The following is a 20,611-nucleotide window of genomic DNA, read 5'->3' as shown; positions in this document are numbered from 1 at the left end:
TATTTAAATTAAAAAAGAAAAATAAATATGTGTACCTTATTTACATTCATATGCATGTAGTAAAAAACGGTTATTTCAATATTACAAACAGACACTCCAATTTTATTTATATTTATAGATGAAGACGGAATATTTGCGGTGCTTGCTGTTCTTGTATATAGACAGCCTTACTTCCGATGGTTGCCGGTTCGATTACTCGCACGGTGCATACTTGACTTGATTTGTATGGGTGTGCCTGTATAATATGTATAATATATAGTATAATATGTATATATTTACAAAATGTATGTAAGTATTTATACCAGTTGTCTAGTACCCATAACACAGGCTCTGGTTAGCTTGGAACTAGATGGCGCTGTGCAGAATGTCCTGAGGATTATTATCATCATCATCATCTCAGCCCGCAAGATGTCCACTGCTGAACAAAGACCTCCCACAAAGATCTCCATGATGATCGGTCCTGCGCTGCTCGTATTGGGCTTTCCAGCGATCTCGACCAGATCGTCGGTCCACCTTGTTGGAGACCTTCCAACGATACGTCGTCCAGTCCGCAGTCGCCACTCGAAGACTTTACTGCCCCAACGGCCACTTGTCCTACGAGCTATGTGCCCTCCCATTGCCACTTAATTTTGCAATACTTCGGGCTATGTCGGTCACTCTGGTTCCTCTGCGAATCTCCTTATTTCTGATTCAATCACGCAGTAAAACTGAGCATAACCCTCTCCATTGCCCTCTGAGTGACTTTGAACTTATTCTTGGAGCTATTGGAGATTCCATAATTAGCTACCATAGATATTATATATTAATTACACTTCAAAGGCAAATCATTGAAACTATCATTACGACTTAATGTTACTGAATGAAATAAAGACGTAATAGTGTTGTAACAAACGTTAAAAAAACAATTGAATTTAGATCTTCATTCTTTTTATCATTTATTTAAAAATCACCTATCCAATGAAATGTTTATAAGGTTCATTTTATAATGTACTTGCGTGTGCATCATATATAAGTTTTCATATGGATAACAGAGATAGCAACAACTATATCTTATGTTATATCTCTCTTTAATCCCCCAACAAAATTATGGTCTTGGAAGTAAAGGAGGGTTATAAATTATATTTTATGATTATATAAATAAACATAGATAAATTCGTTGTATGCATTAATAAATATGTTTTATATTGAGGCGGTTGTGTTCGGGTGAGTTTTTTTTTTATATTTATTAACTATTTTTTTTATGGATTTTAATGGAATGACGGACGCTGAGCTAACGGTTTACGCTGGCGGGGCACTAGTGGAGGATGATAAGATGAGCATGAGGTCAGATCAGTCTAAGGGAGAACCGCGAGGAGGTCATTGCTAGCAATGAGGTTAGTAATTTACATTATTAACAATCCACTGTATCCATATTTCATCCGTTTGTATTTAATAAGATCAAGTAAAGTTACCATGGATTTTTTTTATTTAAACTTTATTGAATTGTACAATAGGCGTGCTTAAGGCTAGTAGCTGGTAAAGTAACCAGCCAACCTTAGGGAGTGCAGATATGTTCGAAGACGGTTTGGTTAATTAAATAAAAATATATAATATGTTAAATAGATATACATGGACATAATAAAATATAACATACGAACTTTTATAAACATACATACAACATTTTTTTATATATAAACCCATTTTTTTGTTGTAACTTAGTCCTATAAAAATGTGTAATTAATATTAACTTCCGATAGTGCAACGACCCTATTTAACAGTTGTAAAAAACTAGCAACATTACCTATGTTGAGTCTTTGTCTCCGGAATGAAAAAAACAAACTATGTAAAGACAGGTGAGGCTGTGTAAATTGTTCTGAGGTATTTTTATACCAAATCAAACCAAAATATCTTTATTCATGTAGCTCGATTACAGACTCTTATAATATGTCAATTCTACCATCAGTTCGGAGTTCGTTCGAGACGAGAGGAACTGACAAGAAACTCGTATTCATTTCAAATATTGTTTACAATTTTTATTTAAAACTTTTTTTAATTCATATTTGGGAGAATAGAGTGAATAGCATATGCTATTGCAATTGCTATGATATTGTTAATAGCAAATAGTGTAATCAGTGTTCGTAACCCGAACCTGTCCTCGCAAGCAGCACCCGTTCACGATTATGTCGAATGAGCCAGCTATCATTGCACTCAACCACATTAGAGAGAGCACATTGACTCGGCCCACCACGCCGCCACAAGTTTGAACTTATAGCGAGCATGACAGTTTCAAGTTACTCGCACAACGTCATTTATTGTAGCATATCCTTTAACAATCACAGTTTAATTTAACAATATTTAAATTAATCTCCGGTAAAATATATTTTAATTAAAATATAGATATATATATATATATATGTATTACAGACGGTGTTGATAAATAAATAAAGATAAATGGTATTAATATGTTTAGATAAAGATTACCACTTAATAGTATTTACTGTCAATGAACCGTAACTCAACTAGATAATTATATTTTTTTATCCAATTAACTGCAAAAGTAATTGTCATCATTGAGAATGTTATTCGTAAACAACACAACAATAGTAAATTGGATTATGATAAGATATATATATTCCATTATTTTATTATTACACAACTTCCTACACCAAGTTTGCGTGTTATGTATGAATAAATACACTTAATTTGAATGAGGCTAAATGATTTAAGGTTGACAAGCCTATATCTTTAACATGTACAAAAGACTAGTCGGAACTGGCGATGTGGGATTATCACGAGTGTGACTTGAGGAAAAGTCTTGTAATGTAATTTTATAAGACTTTTCCTCAAGACTCACTATTTATTTACGTCTTAAAATCATCTATACATCGTCTCACGTTGTTCTGTCAACCCTTTCAATTGTTTCTTTAAAAATAAAACTATAATAAAATTGAAATGCATAAAACCTCTTTTCACACGGCCCTCCTGGGACTGTTAGAAGTTATTCTGGGACAGATGAATTAAATTCATCTGTCCCAGAATAACTTCTAACATCTTGAACTTTCTGAATAAATTCTTTTATTTTTAATTGTTGTCTATCATCAATAAATTGTATAATACATTTTCTTCTTTTTTAACCTTAATAATTTAAATTAAGTTTTACCCCATAAAAAACCACACTGTGTACCTACGATCGCCATTACTGGAGTCGTGAGGTCGTGACTAAATTCATGGTCATCTAAAGTTCCGGACCTAGGAGTGTTCGTCTTGAAGCAACGCCAAATCAAATAGCTCCGAAGTCGTGTACACGCTTCCAACATTGTGTAGGGCGAAATAGACCTAGTGAATTATTAGGGGGGTGCCATCAAATATGTAGGTTAGGCAAACGCCGCCAGATCAGGGTAGAATGCTAACGCGACTTCGCGACTCCAGCAATTGCGCTCATAAGAACACCGTCTGTTTTTTTAATGGGTAACAATCCCACACCCCCTCATCAACCCTCATGCGGGACGTCCTTTTGAAGATTTTTCCACACGACAAAAAAATAATGAAAATATCCCGATACCGGAGGCCTAAAAATAGTTTAAAATTTGTCTGAGAATCCTTATACGGTGAGCATTTCAGAGATAAGGTTGTCTTTCAGGAAATCATGCAGGTTATCAAATCTGATAAGCACGAAGTACAAACGCGATTTAAAATAAAGTGGGTGTGGCATTCGTTGATAAACAAAATTCAATTAATCGATAACATTGTAGTGCCCTTATAGTATCAGTAATCCTTATCCTTACTAACCTTATAAATACGAAAGTAACTCTTTCTGCCTGTCTCGCTTTCACCTCAAAACTACTGAAATTTGGTACACAGATTGTGTAGACTGCGAGAAAAAATAGCACGTTTTAATGCGAAAAAAGGGTGGTTAGGGGTTGGAAGGAGAGATGAAAATTTGTATGGAAATATTGTCAGTTTTAAATCTAGAAGCTTGACACTTCTTTTTTAGGCTATTGACTGAATTCCAAACAAGTTGTAAGGAGCTGAGTAGGGGTCAAGCTAGAACTGTTTTCTTTGGTTTTTTGGGCTTTATTGAATATTTCTTTCTTCATTACTTCAAGGTCACTACAACACGCGGATAAAATCGCGGGCCCAGCTAGTTGATTATAAAGTATTTCATAATATCCGTACCGTATTTATTAGAAGATCCATTAATGTGATCTAAAGGTCTACTCTGAAGTGAAATTCCAATATTTCAGTTCTTACCTCGAAAACATTCCGAACTAACGGTAGATTTGACATATCTCATATATGTCATAAGTTGGTTTGTTACCGGTGTGTCGTACACACCAGGTCACATGTTGAGCGGAGCGCGTTTATTCTAAAAAACTCGACCTTAACCAATCGGATTTTTTTAGTGCTAAACGATGGAAGCCTGAAGGTCGACCTTCGAAGGTAGGTCGACGTTCGAGCCTCCATCGCTTCCAAGTTTTCGGTTGAGACCAAAATTACATCGGTAAAATTTTGGTCGATCGCTCAAGCCGTTTCGGAGGACTATCGTTACAAAGAGTGAAAATCTTATCTAGAGATCAGAGCTCCACTCAATTAATTTAGATATTTCAACCTCATTATTTCAACTCAGACTTGAATGATTATCGTTTTTTTAGAGTTCTGGTGAGTGGGACGCTGGCCAGTAACGAACTCACGTTTCCGCCTGGATTCAAATTTGGTGTAGCAACCGCTGCATATCAAATTGAAGGGGGATGGAACATCAGTGGTTTGTATTTTATTTTTATAGCTTCAACCCACGTGATCACGATTGGCTGAAATTAAAAGTCTTTCTCGAAAGACTACAGCATGGGGTGTTTCATGAAGAGTATATTAAGATTTCTTAAGGGTCGGCAACGCGCATGTGACACCCCTGGTGTTTCAAGCGTCAGGCTACGGTAACCGTTTACCATCAGATGGGCCGTATGCTTGTTTGCCAGCTACGTGGTATAAAAAAAACTCTATGTCTTTCTTCATCCATATTAATATTATAAATGTAAAAGTATGTCTGAATGTTTATTAAATGGAAGAAGGGGATTGTTAGTTATGTGAACTAATAACTCCATTGCTAAGCATTGCTACAATGGTACAATGTATCAGGTCAGTTTGACCTCCACGTGATTCCAATATCCATCGTGATAATTCGTGCTACGATGGGCCAACTGGCCTAACCTCATGCTCATCTTATCATCATCCACTGGTGCTCCGCCAGCATAAACCGTTAGCGCAGGCGGGTGCACCATTCCATTATCATCCATAAAAAATGTATTCTTCAATATTACAATTTATGTGACGTTATTTCCGGATCCTGTCAGATAAAAGTGTCAGCATATGGGACACGTATACACATGAACACAAAGCCGGGATAGCAGACCGCTCCTCAGGTGATGTAGCCTGTGACTCGTACCATCTTTGGAGGCGAGATATTGAGATGCTGACTGAACTTGGAGTTGATTTCTACAGGTGATTACATTCTATTTCATAATCTTCTTTAAACTCTACTAATCTACGTATTAGATCTATTAGAATTTTATCAACGTTCTATTGTCAAAGACTATACTTCTATGTTCGTGTATGTCAAATGTATGGTAGTGTGTGTAATGTTTACTTTTTATACATAATTTAAAAAATATTATTATTCTGCACTCCTCTATATAAACTATGAGTGTGCGAAATTCACGCCCTTCCCTCCGCGCAATTTTCGTAAAATTTTGTAGAAAGTTTTTTCTCAATGTTTTTTTCTCGAAAATAACCTTTAATATAAATTTTTATAGTACATTTTCGAATGTATTATAATTATGTAAATTATTAACCATTCTATATAGTGAAATACTCTCGATAGTGAATGAAGATATTTATCATGCATTAACTTTATTTTAAAAATAGACTCAAGTTTAAGTGTTTAAAGTCCATTTTCGAATGTACCATAAAAATGCAATTTATTAAATAACTAACAAATAATAAATATTTATATCTTAGGTTCTCCATATCGTGGCCACGTCTATTGCCGACTGGCTATCCAAACCAAATCAGCGAGAATGGAAAGAAATATTACGACGATCTGATTAATGGGCTGCTAGAGAAAGGAATTGAACCTGTAGTTACATTGTACCACTGGGATATACCTCAAACTCTTCAACATCTAGGTAAGAATGGGAATTTATATTAATTACGCCACCAAGGAACAGAACATCGTCTATATCCGGACTAAATGTAACCTGACATTGAAGGTGACGCAACTGGAATCGAGTCACAACACATGTATAAGTGTTTGTGAAACTACTCTGCTACCAAAATGTTAGGGAATTTACTATGTCTGTCGTGTACCTGATTTGGTTTTGCGGATTTCTTGGGCTTCAGGGTCTCGAAGGTATCTTCGCTAGCTTTCACACACTTTCACATTAGGGTTTAACACAGGTTAGGTTTAACACAGTTGGTTTCCGCGCGCGCGTCAAGGCCGCTGTATGGTCCGTCTGTTACAGGATCTGTTACAGGACACACTAGTTAAGGGAAAGGGAAGGGCAGGGAAGGCCGCGGGAACACAAACTAACGGGCTCTAATATAATAATCTGTGCTTACGATGGTATAGGGTAGATTTTGAACAATAAGCTATATTACTGTAAAGTTTCATGAATATCCGTTCAGTATTTTTTGCGTGAAAGACTAACAAACATAAATACTCACAAACTTTCGCGTTTATAATAATATTATATATTAAGATTATTATTTTATTATTAATTACAGGGGGCTGGACCAACCCTTACATAGCAGATTGGTTTGAAGATTACGCACGGGTTGTATTCTCCCTATACGCTGATAGAGTTAAGATTTGGGCCACAATCAATGAACCTGTGGCTATATGTGATGGGGCATACAGTACTGGTATATTAGCCCCGGCCACTATAGTATCAGATAATATAGGAACATATATATGTAATAAAAACGTTCTGCTAGCCCACGCTAAAGCCTACAGGCTGTATGATAAAGAATACAGACCAAAATACAACGGTGAGTACACAATTTTATACTTTACTAGCTGTGCCCATGGTTGAAAATAGCCTACATGTTACTCTGATAGCTAGCTGAGCCCGCGACTTCGTCCGCGTGTAATAGACAACGAATGAGGAATTTCCATATTCCATTCCATATATAAAATAGATGATGAACCCTATTTTATTTCACCCTTTTAAGGGTAAAATTTATACAAACTTTGAATGTCATATATATTTGCATTTAGTCAACAACCTAAGAAATAAGTTTTAAGCTTCTAGCTTTAAAAATGACTCCCCGTTCAACCCCTTATAACCTTTTGTGCATTAAAAAGTAGCAAATGTCCTATACTATCTGTATACTAAATTTCATTTAAATTAGTTCAGTAGTTTTGGCGTGAAAGCGCGACATACAGACATATTGAGCAGAGCATTGCCAGTGGATAATATAAAATAAACTTGTAGGTATTTAATTGCTAATTGTTTTATCACTTTTATAATAGAAACTAACTTTTGCCCGCGGCTTCGCTCGCGTAAATTTATCATCTTAGGGGTGGAATTTATCAAAATCCTTTCTATGGGGATGCCTATGTCATAGTAGCTTTATGCATGCAAAATTTCAGCCCGATCGGTTTAAAATTGACAAAGTTTAATACAAACTTTCATCCCCTATTTTATCCCCTTGGGGGTAGAATTAATCAAAATCCTTTCTTAGCGGATGCCTACGTCATAACATCTACCTGCACGCCAAATTTCAGCCCGATCCGTCCAGTGGTTTGGGCTGTGCGTTGATAGATCACTATGTCAGTCACCTTTGAGCTATATATTAGATTAAATTACAAATTCTGGAGAAGAGAAAAAAACGCGGGATACATTTCAAGGACACTTAACAGAGAGTGCCGTTTAACATACTTAAGACAAGATACTGACATTGACAGATTCATTAGTTTAAGTAATAGAGCGTGATTCAATTATATTTTTAACACAGACAGACAGACAGAGTTACTGTCGCATTTATAATATTAGTAAGGATAAAGACCTAGGTCGCCTGAACTTGAATTGATAACGCTTATCTACTACCGTATTGGTAACAATTGGGTCAGCAACGCGTATGTGACACCCCTGGTGTTTCAGGCGTCCATAGGCTACAGTAACCGTTTATCATCATGCTCATCCGTATGCTTGTTTGCCACCTAAGTGGTATAAAAAAAACAAATCTCATAAAAAAAAATTTGTTTTCAAGGATACTTGCATTATATAACTTTGTTAGGTATTAGATAATAAATACGTAATCTTTATATCTACTTATACCTCTAATTTAGATACTTGTTTACAAGCAATATATAGATTAGTTAGTTAGTTACAAAGTATGTTTTTATACACACACATATATAATACTACTTGAGCATCATCTACTTGAACATCGTCTGCATCACACTTACTTGACATTTATATATTTCGTCAATTTACATAATATCTTATTATGACACTATATATATATATATAAGCTGTATCACTGTAAAGTTTCGTCAAAATCCGTTCGATTTTTAGCTTTTAGTAGTTTTTGCGTGACAGAGTAACAAACATCCATCCATCTAGCCATTTATACTCACAAACTTTCGTTTATAATATTAGTAAGATTTGAATTAAAAATAATTATTATAATAATAAATAATTTTTACAAAAAAAATATTTATTTATTTAAAAATCCATCTTAATCTTAAGTCGGGGGGAAAGATGTGTTTTTGTAATGTGAACTGATAATCCCATTGCTAGTATGGTACATTGATATGGTACATTCATATGGTACATTCATATGGTACATTCATATGGTACATTCATATAGTTTTTTTTTCAATTTATAATGGAATGGCGTAGACGCTTGATCTAAGGGTTTACACTGGCGGGACACTAGTGGGGGATGATAGGATGAGGTCGTATAACTTCACCTGGAATTTATCACGATGGTTTCCAGGGGGAACCGCGTGGAGGTCAACCTGACATGGTACATTGCTAGCAATGGGTTACTAGTACACATTACTAACAATCCCCTTTTCCCCTTTATACTCGGTTTAACTGTTCATATTTTCTTTGCAGGAATAATATCAATTGTCAACAACGCTATGTGGATGGAACCACTTGACAAAGAGAACACGGATCTAGCTGAGTTGGCAATACAAAATTTCGTATGTATATATCCAATGTTTTAGGAGTAAAAGCAACGATAATAATATACGATGTAGAGCCGTGTTTCCCAACACGGGGCCCACGGCCCACAGTGCCCCCCTGTGGGCCGTGGGCCCCGTGTTGGGATTCGATTATTAAGGGGGAAATTCTTAAATGGACTCATAAAACCTATTTAAGCAAATATTTATATCAGTTTTCTAGTACCTATAACATAAATTCTGCTTAGCTTGGAACTAGATGACGCTGTGTGAATTGTCCAGCATTATGTTAATATTATTAATATGTAGATTAATAAATTGCAAAAAGGTTTACTTTCGTTTGAATAAAATAACTGATGATATATTTATAGAAATGCTAAAATAGACATATACCCAGGCCCCTCTTCCCTACTGTGCACATTGGGCACGTGCCCAGTATTAGAGAAACAAGATATGCAGTGTAAAACATAAAATTGTATTCTGTTTAAACAACCGTTACTAAGTAACTGACAATTTATTTCTTTTTCGGTATATTAGATTATAAACCTCAATACCGCCCCTTAATCTTATATACGAAATATATACAATTATTTGGACAACCCTAAGTCCTTAACAAATTTCTCATGTTTAACTATACAAAGAGGCTTAGTTAAAAGATCTGCAATCATTTGGTCCGTTGGCAAGAAATTAATTTTTATATGACCATTGCCTACCGCCTCCCAAATGTGAAATGATGACATGTCTATATGCTTAGTCCTATATGGAACATTCTATTTTCAGTTAGTTTTATTGTAGACTGATTATCATTAAATATAATTATATTATTAATTTGACTTGATATTAAACATTCATTGAGAAAAGTTTTATATGAACATTGCCTCTTTACAAGCATCTGAGACTGACATATAAAACCTCGGTACTAGATAAAGCGACAGTCCGCTGTTTTCTACTTTCCCAACAAGTAATAGATTCCCCAATTTTGAAAACATAGCCTGTATACGACCTACGATCTATATGATTTGATCCCCAGTCTGCATCTGCAAATCCTGTCACAGTCAAACCAGTTTTTCTATAAGTAATACAGTAATCTATTGTACCCTTAAGATAGCGTAATACGCGTTTAGCTGCTCTCCAGTGTATCTCAGAAAAACAGTTATTAAATTGACTTAATACACTTACTGCGTGACAAATATCGGGACGCGAACATACAGCTATATACACAAGACAGCCAATTAACTCACGATACTCCAAGTTGTCATCCTTCTTTTCTGACTTAAGTAGTTTCTCACATTGCATTGGAGTTTTCGCTGGCTTACAGTTCTGCATATTAAATTTTTCTAAAATCTTTTCTATATACGCACTTTGATTTAATGTAATCGTGCCATTCACTTTCTTTATTCTTAATCCTAATACTTTTTCTACTGGACCAAGATCTTTCATGACGAATTCTTTCATTATCATACTTTTAGTTTTATTTTTCTCTTCTTTACAGTTAGTCATAAGTATCACATCATCTACATATAGAGCAATTATCACCAGCTTATCATAATTTTTCTTTACATAAACACATGGCTCGGAAAATAATCTCTTGAACTTTAATTTATTTACTAGAACATTGTTTATTTTCTCATTCCATGATTTCGGTGCTTGCTTTAATCCATATACAGCCTTTCGTAGACGATATACTTTATTTCCACCTTTACCTTTATCAAAACCTTCAGGTATTTCCATGTATATAGTTTCTTTCAAATCACCATTTAAAAATGCAGTTTTTACATCCATGTGCTCAATATCCATATCGTATTCTGCAGATAGAGCTAACAGCATTCTTAATGTTTCATATCTCACGACTGGTGAATATATTTCAAAGTAGTCTACTCCGTACTTCTGTGTAAACCCTTTTGCAACTAATCGTGCTTTATACTGTATTATCTCTCCATTCAAACCTCTTTTCTTCTTGAAAATCCATTAGTTTTTATTGGTTTCAATCCTTTCGGTAAGTCAGTTACAGTAAAGCATTGGTTGTCAATAAAGGATTGATACTCATCATTCATTGCGACACGCCATTGCTCTGCTTCAGAACTGCTTAATGCTTCCTTAACAGTTTTAGGCTCAACCGCTTCATAGGATTCTCCAAGTAAAAATGCAGAGAGAAATGAGTTGTCAGCTTGACTAGCTCTAGAATCATCAGATTCAAAGGACATATCAGGTACATAGGTTTCATCTAATGAACGGTCTTCGACGGATTCACTAGTTGCAGGTTCACTAATTTCATTACTTCCAGAAGTATCAGAAATTTGCTCTACATTGTTATCATTATTCGAAATATCAAAGGATACTGATGGAGAAACAGGATTTATGTTCAAATTTGATGAAGTTACATTTAAATCCTTGAGAAACTTATTTTCTAAAAATGTTACATTTCTAGAAACAGTCAGCTTTTGACATATAGGATCTACAAGCCTATACCCCTTAGTGTTTTCACAATAGCCAACAAAAATGTACTTTTTGCATTTCGGATCAAGTTTCTTTCTATTATTTTGTACTGAGTAAGCTACACATCCAAAGACTCTTAAGTTAGACAGATTTACCTTTTGTCCAGAGTAACGTTCTTCTGGAGTGAAACCTCTGACGGCCTTTGTAGGAGAACGATTTTTGACATACACAGCAGTACATACTGCTTCAGCCCAGAATTTTTGTTCAAGACCGGCTTCGAGTAACATACAGCGCACCGCCTCCATAATAGTTCGGTTCGCGCGTTCTGCGACTCCATTCTGCTGTGGACAGTGAGGGACTGTAGTTTGGTGTTTAATACCACACTCACTCAAATATCGTTTAAATCGAGTATTCATGTACTCGCCTCCATTATCGCTTCTCAATATTTTAATCTTTTTATTTGTTTCATTTTCTACCTGAGCTTTAAATTTCATAAAACACTCAAAAACTTTGTCTTTAGAATCAATACAAAAACAAAAAGTTTTTCTAGAAAAGTCATCAATAAAAGTTAATAAATATTTTGCACCACCAAAAGAGTTCACCTGCATAGGACCACATAGATCTGTGTGTACTAAACCCAACACAACATTAGCTCGTGTAAACGATTTCTTAGGAAAAGGTAGTTTAGTAGCCTTACCTATATATACAGGAGATGCATTGTTCATATGACGATACATTATAGTCAATGCCAGTTGCCATACCATTCTTGAGTAAACTCATGCTGCGACTATTTAAATGTCCCAAACGTCGATGCCAGATACCTTGACTTGCTTGGTTTACGTGAGATTGAACTTCATTTTTAATATTTGAAGATTTACTCACAGACATGACTGGACTTTTTACGCGATCAACGGAATTTACAAATGCAGACCCAGTTTGTAATTTATATAAACCAGAATTACCCCGCTTTGCAATCGCTGCTAATATATTATTTTTATATATTTTACATAAATCAAATTCAAAAATTACACGATATTCTCGCTGTGTCAAAACATTGACAGACATTAAATTACATGACAAGTTAGGAATATAAAACACATCACATAGAGTTTTTATACCATCCTTAACTAAAATATCTGTATCACCTCGACCGACACTATTTATTTTATCTCCGTTCGCTACTGTCACATATAAACTATTGTCCTCGACGTAATTTTTCAAAATTTTCCGATTGTTGCACATGTGACAAGACGCACCAGAATCGACATACCAACCCTCAAAATTCACATCTGCTGATAGGACCGACAACATTATTGCACTCTTGGCTGCACCAGAGCTGCTGCTCGACTTTGGTTGCTTATCTTTACCTGATATTTTCTTACGGCAGTCCTTGGCATAGTGACCAACCTTCTTACATTTGTAGCATATAGGACGTTTTGAAATTGCCAGAACTTTCTCCTCAGGGCACTCGGAGCTTGTTGTACCATCTCGTCTCTGTGATTCTTGTAGCAATTTATTTTTAACGAGATCACTAGATAGAGTTAAATTTGCATTTTCTAGTGTCATTATGAGTGGGTCGAAATCCTTCGGGAGTCCACTAAGCATTATGACTGCGACAAAATCATCATCGAGAGGAGCATTCATGTCTTGGAGTTGTTGAGCGATATCCATAATTTTTGTGAGATATCCGTCCATATCCTGAAATTGTTCAAGTTTCAAAGAGAATAATATTCTAAGAAGACCAACCTTCTACAGAGACCCTTGTCTTCAAATGCACGTTGCAGATTTCTCCATGCTTCAAATGCTGTTTCACAGTTTCTAACATTTGAATAGACGGCAGGAAGTACGCTTAAGCATATCTTCGCTAATGCTTTTTCTTGCTTTTTCCTATCCATGCATTCGGGTTCTCCATTTTTAGTAGCAACAACGCAATCGTACAAATCTTCATGTATGAGTGTCATTTTCATCTGGAATTTCCAATTGCCGTAATTTGCCATTCCCGACAATTTATCCATAGTTAACGATGAAGAAGTCATTTTGAAGAGTATTTGTGTGAATGAATCGTAATTTTTACCGCTCTGCTACCATATTAGAGAAACAAGATATGCAGTGTAAAACATAAAATTGTATTCTGTTTAAACAACCGTTTCTAAGTAACTGACAATTTATTTCTTTTTCGGTATATTAGATTATAAACCTCAATACCCAGGGGGGCCCTGGGTATTGAGGTTTGCAATTGACTGGGGCCCCCTAGTCTAGTCTAGTCCCTACTCCATTAGCAAACGGTAACCGATAACTACTCTGCTCTCGCCTGAAAATCAGTCTTACCTTACCGACACTATGGTCGTATTTGTTAATTTTTTTATAAATGTCTAGCAAGAACGTAAACTTTTAAGAAATTATTTTAAAAAGTCTTTTTAAAGACTTTTTAAAATCATTTTTGCCTGGTTTATTTATTCTAATAAAATATTGCTTTATTACTATGTTTTTATTATTAATAGTTTCTTAAGGACTGTATATATTTTATATTATAATTTTAGTTTTAATAGAAACTACGGTCGCTGATGGTAAAAGACATATATTTCAAATGTGACAAATAATAGAACAATATAAAATGGATTTTAAATATATATAAAAAAATACAATAAAATTCTAAACGGTGCGTCGTGCACACTCTGGTCATAGGGGACCCATTATCCAAATGTGCCCAGAGCCTCTAATAGATGACAGACGGCCCTCCATATACGATGTTACTTATGCTATAAATATCTATAAAAAACGCTATATATAAAAAAAATATTGGAAGGATGGAAGCAGTTGTTAAAACTATTGTATAAAAAATCTTCTAGCTAGGTCGATATTCTTACGCCATATACTCAAAAGAAGGTGGTTGGCCCCCGGAATTGGAAAGAATAGTTGCTGAAAGCAGCAAACGTCAAGGATATCACTCTTCAAGACTGCCTGCCTTTACCAAAGAGGAAATCGAATTAGTGAAAGGTTAGTAGTAGAAATAGAAATAATCTTTATTCAAATAAACTCATTACACGCACTTATGAATAGTCATATTTTGATTCTACCACTCATTCGGAATGCAAATTCATCACAAGAAGAACGAGCATGAAACTTGTGTATCGCTCTTTGGAATAAATGTTTTTTTTATATAAATAATTACAGTATAACAAGTAAGAGGTATGCGATAATCAACATAGAAATCGCTACGCACTCATTATTAGTGTAATCAGATAATATTGTCAGCGCTATGGATTTAAGTTTTTCTATTTTCTAGTAGTAATATTATATCTGTGTCTCTATTGACATGCTCTTTCAGGGCGTTACAAAATAATTGTAAAAACTGAACCACACTATATGATACTGCAATAAATCTATAAAATCAAAATATCTCTATTCATGTCCGTCTATTATAAATTCTTATGATATGTCAAATCTACCGTCAGTTTGGAGTGGTTTCGAGTTAGGAAAAATTGACAAGAAATTCAGCTTATTCTTGTACATGATTATAGAAATACAAAGTTATGGTTATATAAATACATTTGAATAGAATATAATGTAAGCTCTGCTTATCGTGGGACTTGTGTTAATTGTCCAGGATCATTCATTGAAAGCCTCGGTGGTTTAGTGGTTTAGCACACCGCTTTTCTTCCGATGGTCGCGGTTGCGATTTCTAGCACGGTACAAACAATTGTATTCATGAGTATGATTGTTAGTATTGGTCTGGGTGTTTTCTATGTACAATATGTATCTATTTACGAAAAAAAATTTATGTATTTATATCATTTATCTAGTACCCATAACACAAGCTTTAGCTATCTTAACTTGGATCTAGATGGCGCTGTGTGAAGTGTCCTGGATTATTATTATTTATTTATTTATTTATTAGTTGTCTAATACTCATAGTACACGGCTACAGGCTCTGATTAGTTAGTGGCGCTGTGTTATTTTATTTAAACTTTATTGAATTTTATACATTAGGTGGGCTTAATGCTAATAGCATTCTCTACTAGCCAACTTTAGAGAGTTATTGTTAATACTATATATTGTTTGCAGGTACGTTTGACTATTACGGTTTGAACCACTACACCAGCAGGCTGGTCCGGAGGATCAGGCCTGATGAACACCCGCACTCCAATTTATTTACAGCTGAACCTGAATTTAGCTACCTTTGTGAAATGGACCCTAATTGGACCGTCGGTGCCAACGGCTGGCTTGCTGTACGTATATGCCTATTTCATCATCATCATCATCATCATCATCTGCTTCTTTATCCCATTTATTTTGGGTCATCGTAATATGTATATGTGTTTATCTATACATCTAAACAATATAAATAAAATTGGAAAGTCTGTTTGTAATATTAAAATAACCGGTTTTACTACATGTACATACATACTATATGTGAATATAAATACGGTACATACACCAAAATAACATTTTTTACAATTTTTGTCTGTCTGTTTCTTCTGGCTAATCTCTAAAATGGCTGGACCGATTTTGACGGGACTTTTTGACAGGACTGATACAGCTAACCGAATGCGTGGGTAGATTTACATTTCAACTTAATACAAAATATGAATAAATTGCATCGTTTGTATTATATGAGCTTCAATTATATTCGCAGTCATATCCCGAAGGATTTCGTCACTTATTATCCTGGATTAAGAAACAATATGGGGATATAAAAATATTTATCACCGAGAACGGATATCCGACAAAGTCAACAAGTTATTTGGACGATGATGATAGAATACAGTATCACAAAGATTATCTCGAACAGGTATAGTAATCTTACAAACATACAAAATCATGACTGTTATTTTTTTTTATGGATGATAATGGAATGGTGCACTTGCCTGCGGTAACGGTTTATTCTAGGGGGCACCAGTGGAGGATGATAAGATGAATTTGAGATCAGGTCAGTTAGCCCATCATGACAAATTCACGAAGAATTTATCACAATAGTTTCCAGGGGGATCCGCGTGGGCACGACTGTTATTGAAGATACTCATTTTCTAACAGAACTAGTTACGGAAATTCATCTGTAGTATGGTGAATGATTTAATATGCCCACATTTGGCTAATTGTTTTTTTTATTATTGTATAATTTTTTGTTGTTCCCGATTTTTTATTTTCGGACTACTCTAATGCTGTTGGTAGCTGGCCTTTACAGCTTCACCGGACGATAGGGGGCGAGTGCAGATGGCACTCCAAATCAAAGGAAGGACATGGAGCGGCTGAAGGCCAACTCCCGCCTGACGGATACGACTTTAGTCTGAGGGCACCGCTAGGGGTTCGAACCTCGGCTCAGGCCGTTATATTTTCGATCCCCGTTTGTATTGGGCGGGAGATCGATCGGAGGAGAGTGTGTCGATGCCCGCACTCATAGTTTACGTTGGCAGGGCGTCAGTGAGGCTAACTGACTTGACCTCATGGTTATATATATGTAAACATATTTTATATATGTACTACATCAAAAATCTAAATCAAATATCTTTATTCATGTAGGTCTATTACAAACTCTTATAATATAGTCACCACCTATCGTCCGGTGAAGCTATAAAGGCCAACTACGGCCAACAGCTTTAGAATAGTACCAATAAACTGTAGCCAACACTATTATTATCCATTAAAAAATATATGATTATTATAGGTGCTGCTATCCATTCGTGAAGACGGTGTGAATGTCATGGGATACACCGTCTGGAGTTTAGTAGATAACTTCGAATGGATGGATGGATATAAGTGAGTAATTGCTTAAATTTTCGGATTCGGTATTTCTATCCTAACATATCTCTGGAAGCTTATCTGAAGGTTACATATATATGACGTGCATTGTTTTAATTTTGATGTTGTAAGCAGTTTTTGTCACTAAGGAGTCATACATTAAATTTGTGAGACATTGAGGTAGTGGATAGGGTTGACAACTTCTGACATTTTATGACAAGGTGTCAGGGAGAGAGAGAGATCATAAATTTCGTAATGGTAAATTTCAAAATATACCATTTAATTTATTTATAAATATTTAAAATGGAAAAGAATTTATTTTGGAACTGCTGTTTGTTTGGTAATTTTATCATCTAATTTTGTTTTCTACGATGGTGGCAAAAAAGCATACGGCGTATCTGATTGTAAATAGTTAGCGTAGACAATTCGTAACGGTAAATTTCAAAATCTACCATTTATTTTATTTATAAATATATAAAATAGAAAAAAAAATTTGCAACTGCTGTTTGTTTGGTAGTTTAATAATTTCTATTTTTTTTATATTCTACGATGGTGGTAAACAGGCATACGGTCCATCTGACGGTAAATGGTTTCCGTAGCCTATAGACGTTACACATCAAAATCAGTTCGATTCTGTTTTACGCAAAAACTGCGTAAAAGAGTAGCAAACATTCATACATACAAACTTTCGCATTTATAATATTACTAGCTTTTGCACGCGACTTCGCTCGCGTTAATTTATCCCCTTAGAGGTGGAATTTATCAAAATCCTTTCTTAGAGGATGCCTACGTCATAATAGCTTTATGCATGCAAAGTCTCAGCCCGATCGGTTTAAAATTGACAAAGTTTCATATGAATTTTCATCCCCTATTTTATCCCCTTGGGGGTAGAATTAATCAAAATCCTTTCTTAGCGGATGCCTACATAATAACATCTACCTGCATGCAAAATTTCAGCCCGATCCGTCCAATGGTTTGGGCTGTCGTTGATAGATCACTATGTCAATCAGTTACCTTTGAGTTATATATATTTAGATTAAAATAAGTTTTTTTCTTTATTTAGCACAGCTAGTATTAGTAAGTAATTGTATATCTTTTTCAGTGTCAAATTTGGACTATACGAGGTGAATTTCACGGACCCCCACCGTACCAGAACGGCTAGGAAATCAGCAAAATACTACGCAGAGTTCATTAGAACCCAAAAACTAAACGAAGCAAACAATAAATCTAGTAAATTTTACACACTGTGTTCATATTTAATCCTTACAATACTAACTCTTGCTGTGATAGCTGCAATTTCTGTGTGTTGGAAATCAAAAGCTGAAGTTAAAGCAAGAAAAATGAAAGAATTAGAAGCGCATTCTTTATACCTTATGGAAGAAGTGCCGATCAGAAAATCATTTTAATTTTATTTATTAATTATTACTTTTGTTATAATAAAACTCTATATATAGAATGGGTTCTTTTTTTAACCATTAAATCCAATGTAAAACATTAAAAATTTATGAGACAATAACAGTTTTGACATGATGTCTACGGCTACCTTTTACCATCGCACCGCTCGCCATCGACAGGGAATTCATCCCCACACGCTGGAACCTAAGTGGTCTCGGACAGTGCGGTTTCAGAGGAGCTTCCTCCCGCGACACTTAGATTGTGGAATGAACTACCTGCCGAGGTTTTCTCGAGAGACTACAGCATGGGGGTTTTCAAGAAGGGTATATTAAGGTTTCTTAAGGGTCGGCAACGCGTATGTGACACACCTGGTGTTTCAGGCGTCAGGCTACGGTAACCATTTATCATCTTCAGATGGGCCGTATGCTTGTTAGCCACCTAAGTGGTATAAAAAAAAACAGATAATATAAAAAAAGTAATTAAATTGAGTTTCTTGCCAGTTCTTCTCAATTGTTTTTATATACGGAACTGGACGGTAGGGAAAAAAATATAATATTAAAATTTTGACTTTCATAAGCGGCTAAAATGATGAATCATTTTTCAATTTTAATTTTCATATAATTAATTGCAATGCAGATAATCTAGAAAATCTGATGTATGCAAAAAGTCAAGATCGCTTAAAGGCGATGGATGCGATGAAGCACAGGACCCATCGTACTGGAAATCTTTGGGTGAGGCCTATATCCAGTAGTGAACGTCTTCTGGGCTTATATTATGATGATGATGATGATGATGATATAAGTCGAATCAATCGAGATTCACTATTATAACTAGAATAAAATAAATAAGATAATTGAACTTTCTTTGTCTTTTAAAAACCTCGTCACCCGAACGTAATTTACTCTTCAATTTCATAAGCATGGTAACAAATAATGTTCTTGAATACAAAGTGAACTTAGATAATCGTATAACAACTTACCATAGATTAAACAGACATTTCGTTCTGATTACTTTGACTTTTGAATAAAAACTTGGTAATATATCACATATTCCACTCATTTCTAGATACGATTGACACAACCTAATAAATACAAGTAAAGTATTTATATACTGATAATGGAATACATCTGTTACGGAAATAAATGTCCAAATATCATCCATTTCAACTGTTCAAACACTATTTCATTATTGTATTCATATTTTATAATATACATGTTTAATATTTTCATTTATTTATTAACTAACCACATATAATAATATAATAATAATCTCAGGACAATGCACACAGCGCCATCTAGACCCACGTTAAGCTAGCTAAACCTTGTGTTATAAGTACTAGATAACTGATACAAATACATAGATTTTTTTATTCGTAAATACATAAATATTATACATAGAAAACACCCAGATACAAACAATCATACTAATAAATACAAATGTTTCTGCCGCTGCGAGGAACCGAACCCGCGACCATCGGAAGTAAGGCAGTATATTAAACTACTAGACCATCGAGGCCGTACTAATATTATAAATGCGAAAGTAACTCTGTCTGTCTGACTCGCTTTCACGCCAAAACTGCTGAATGTTTGGTACATAGATAGTCTAGATCCTAAGAAAAGACAGTTCATTGTTTTTAACATTATACTTTCTTATTTCTGTTTTAAATAAGAAATTATAAGGAAAATATTGTGTTAACCTTTTTTTATGATTAGACTGAGTAATACTGGATGAGTCAATGAAGAACTTATAGAAAATATGAATCTAAGAAATGTAGAAATGTATTTATAATAATTAAATGTAATTATAAACGTAGGTAAGTGTTGTCTATTCAATACTTGATATAAAATATATAAGACAGTGATATTAAAGATTTAT

General features: G+C 34.8%; 2 protein-coding genes across 2 annotated transcripts in view; one reads left to right on the top strand and one right to left on the bottom strand.

Annotated features, from left to right (window-relative positions):
* Nucleotides 1-6,471, bottom strand: part of LOC131849700 (lactase/phlorizin hydrolase-like) — a 35,830-nt gene extending 29,359 nt beyond the window's left edge. Inside the window, exon 1 of the mRNA XM_059199812.1 lies at nucleotides 6,340-6,471. The gene's annotated coding sequence lies outside the window, so the exon portion shown is untranslated. The remainder of the gene's footprint in view (nucleotides 1-6,339) is intronic.
* LOC131849699 (myrosinase 1-like) lies at nucleotides 1,175-18,747 on the top strand. Its single transcript, XM_059199811.1, has 11 exons — nucleotides 1,175-1,203; nucleotides 4,632-4,741; nucleotides 5,328-5,475; nucleotides 5,992-6,158; nucleotides 6,757-7,020; nucleotides 9,099-9,187; nucleotides 14,452-14,599; nucleotides 15,668-15,831; nucleotides 16,239-16,394; nucleotides 17,268-17,359; nucleotides 18,444-18,747. Exons 1-11 carry the CDS (start codon nucleotides 1,175-1,177, stop codon nucleotides 18,745-18,747), a joined length of 1,671 nt encoding a protein of 556 aa, XP_059055794.1.
* The last annotated feature ends 1,864 nt before the right edge of the window (nucleotides 18,748-20,611 follow it).

The sequence above is a fragment of the Achroia grisella genome, unplaced genomic scaffold, assembly GCF_030625045.1.
Source record: "Achroia grisella isolate CSIRO2021 unplaced genomic scaffold, CSIRO_AGI_Agris_v1 utg660, whole genome shotgun sequence".
NCBI classification, from domain to species: Eukaryota; Metazoa; Arthropoda; class Insecta; order Lepidoptera; family Pyralidae; genus Achroia; species Achroia grisella.
This window is presented reverse-complemented; position numbering and strand designations above follow the sequence as displayed.

What these genes read in the sequence shown, in the direction of transcription:
- LOC131849699 (XM_059199811.1), top strand. Translation starts at nt 1,175, where the DNA reads ATGTTTTATATTGAGGCGGTTGTGTTCGG. An exon ending in TCAAACTCTTCAACATCTAG is followed by an intron (nt 6,159 to 6,756) that starts GTAAGAATGGGA and finishes TATTAATTACAG; the next exon opens with GGGGCTGGACCAACCCTTAC. An exon ending in GGAAATCGAATTAGTGAAAG is followed by an intron (nt 14,600 to 15,667) that starts GTTAGTAGTAGA and finishes TATTGTTTGCAG; the next exon opens with GTACGTTTGACTATTACGGT.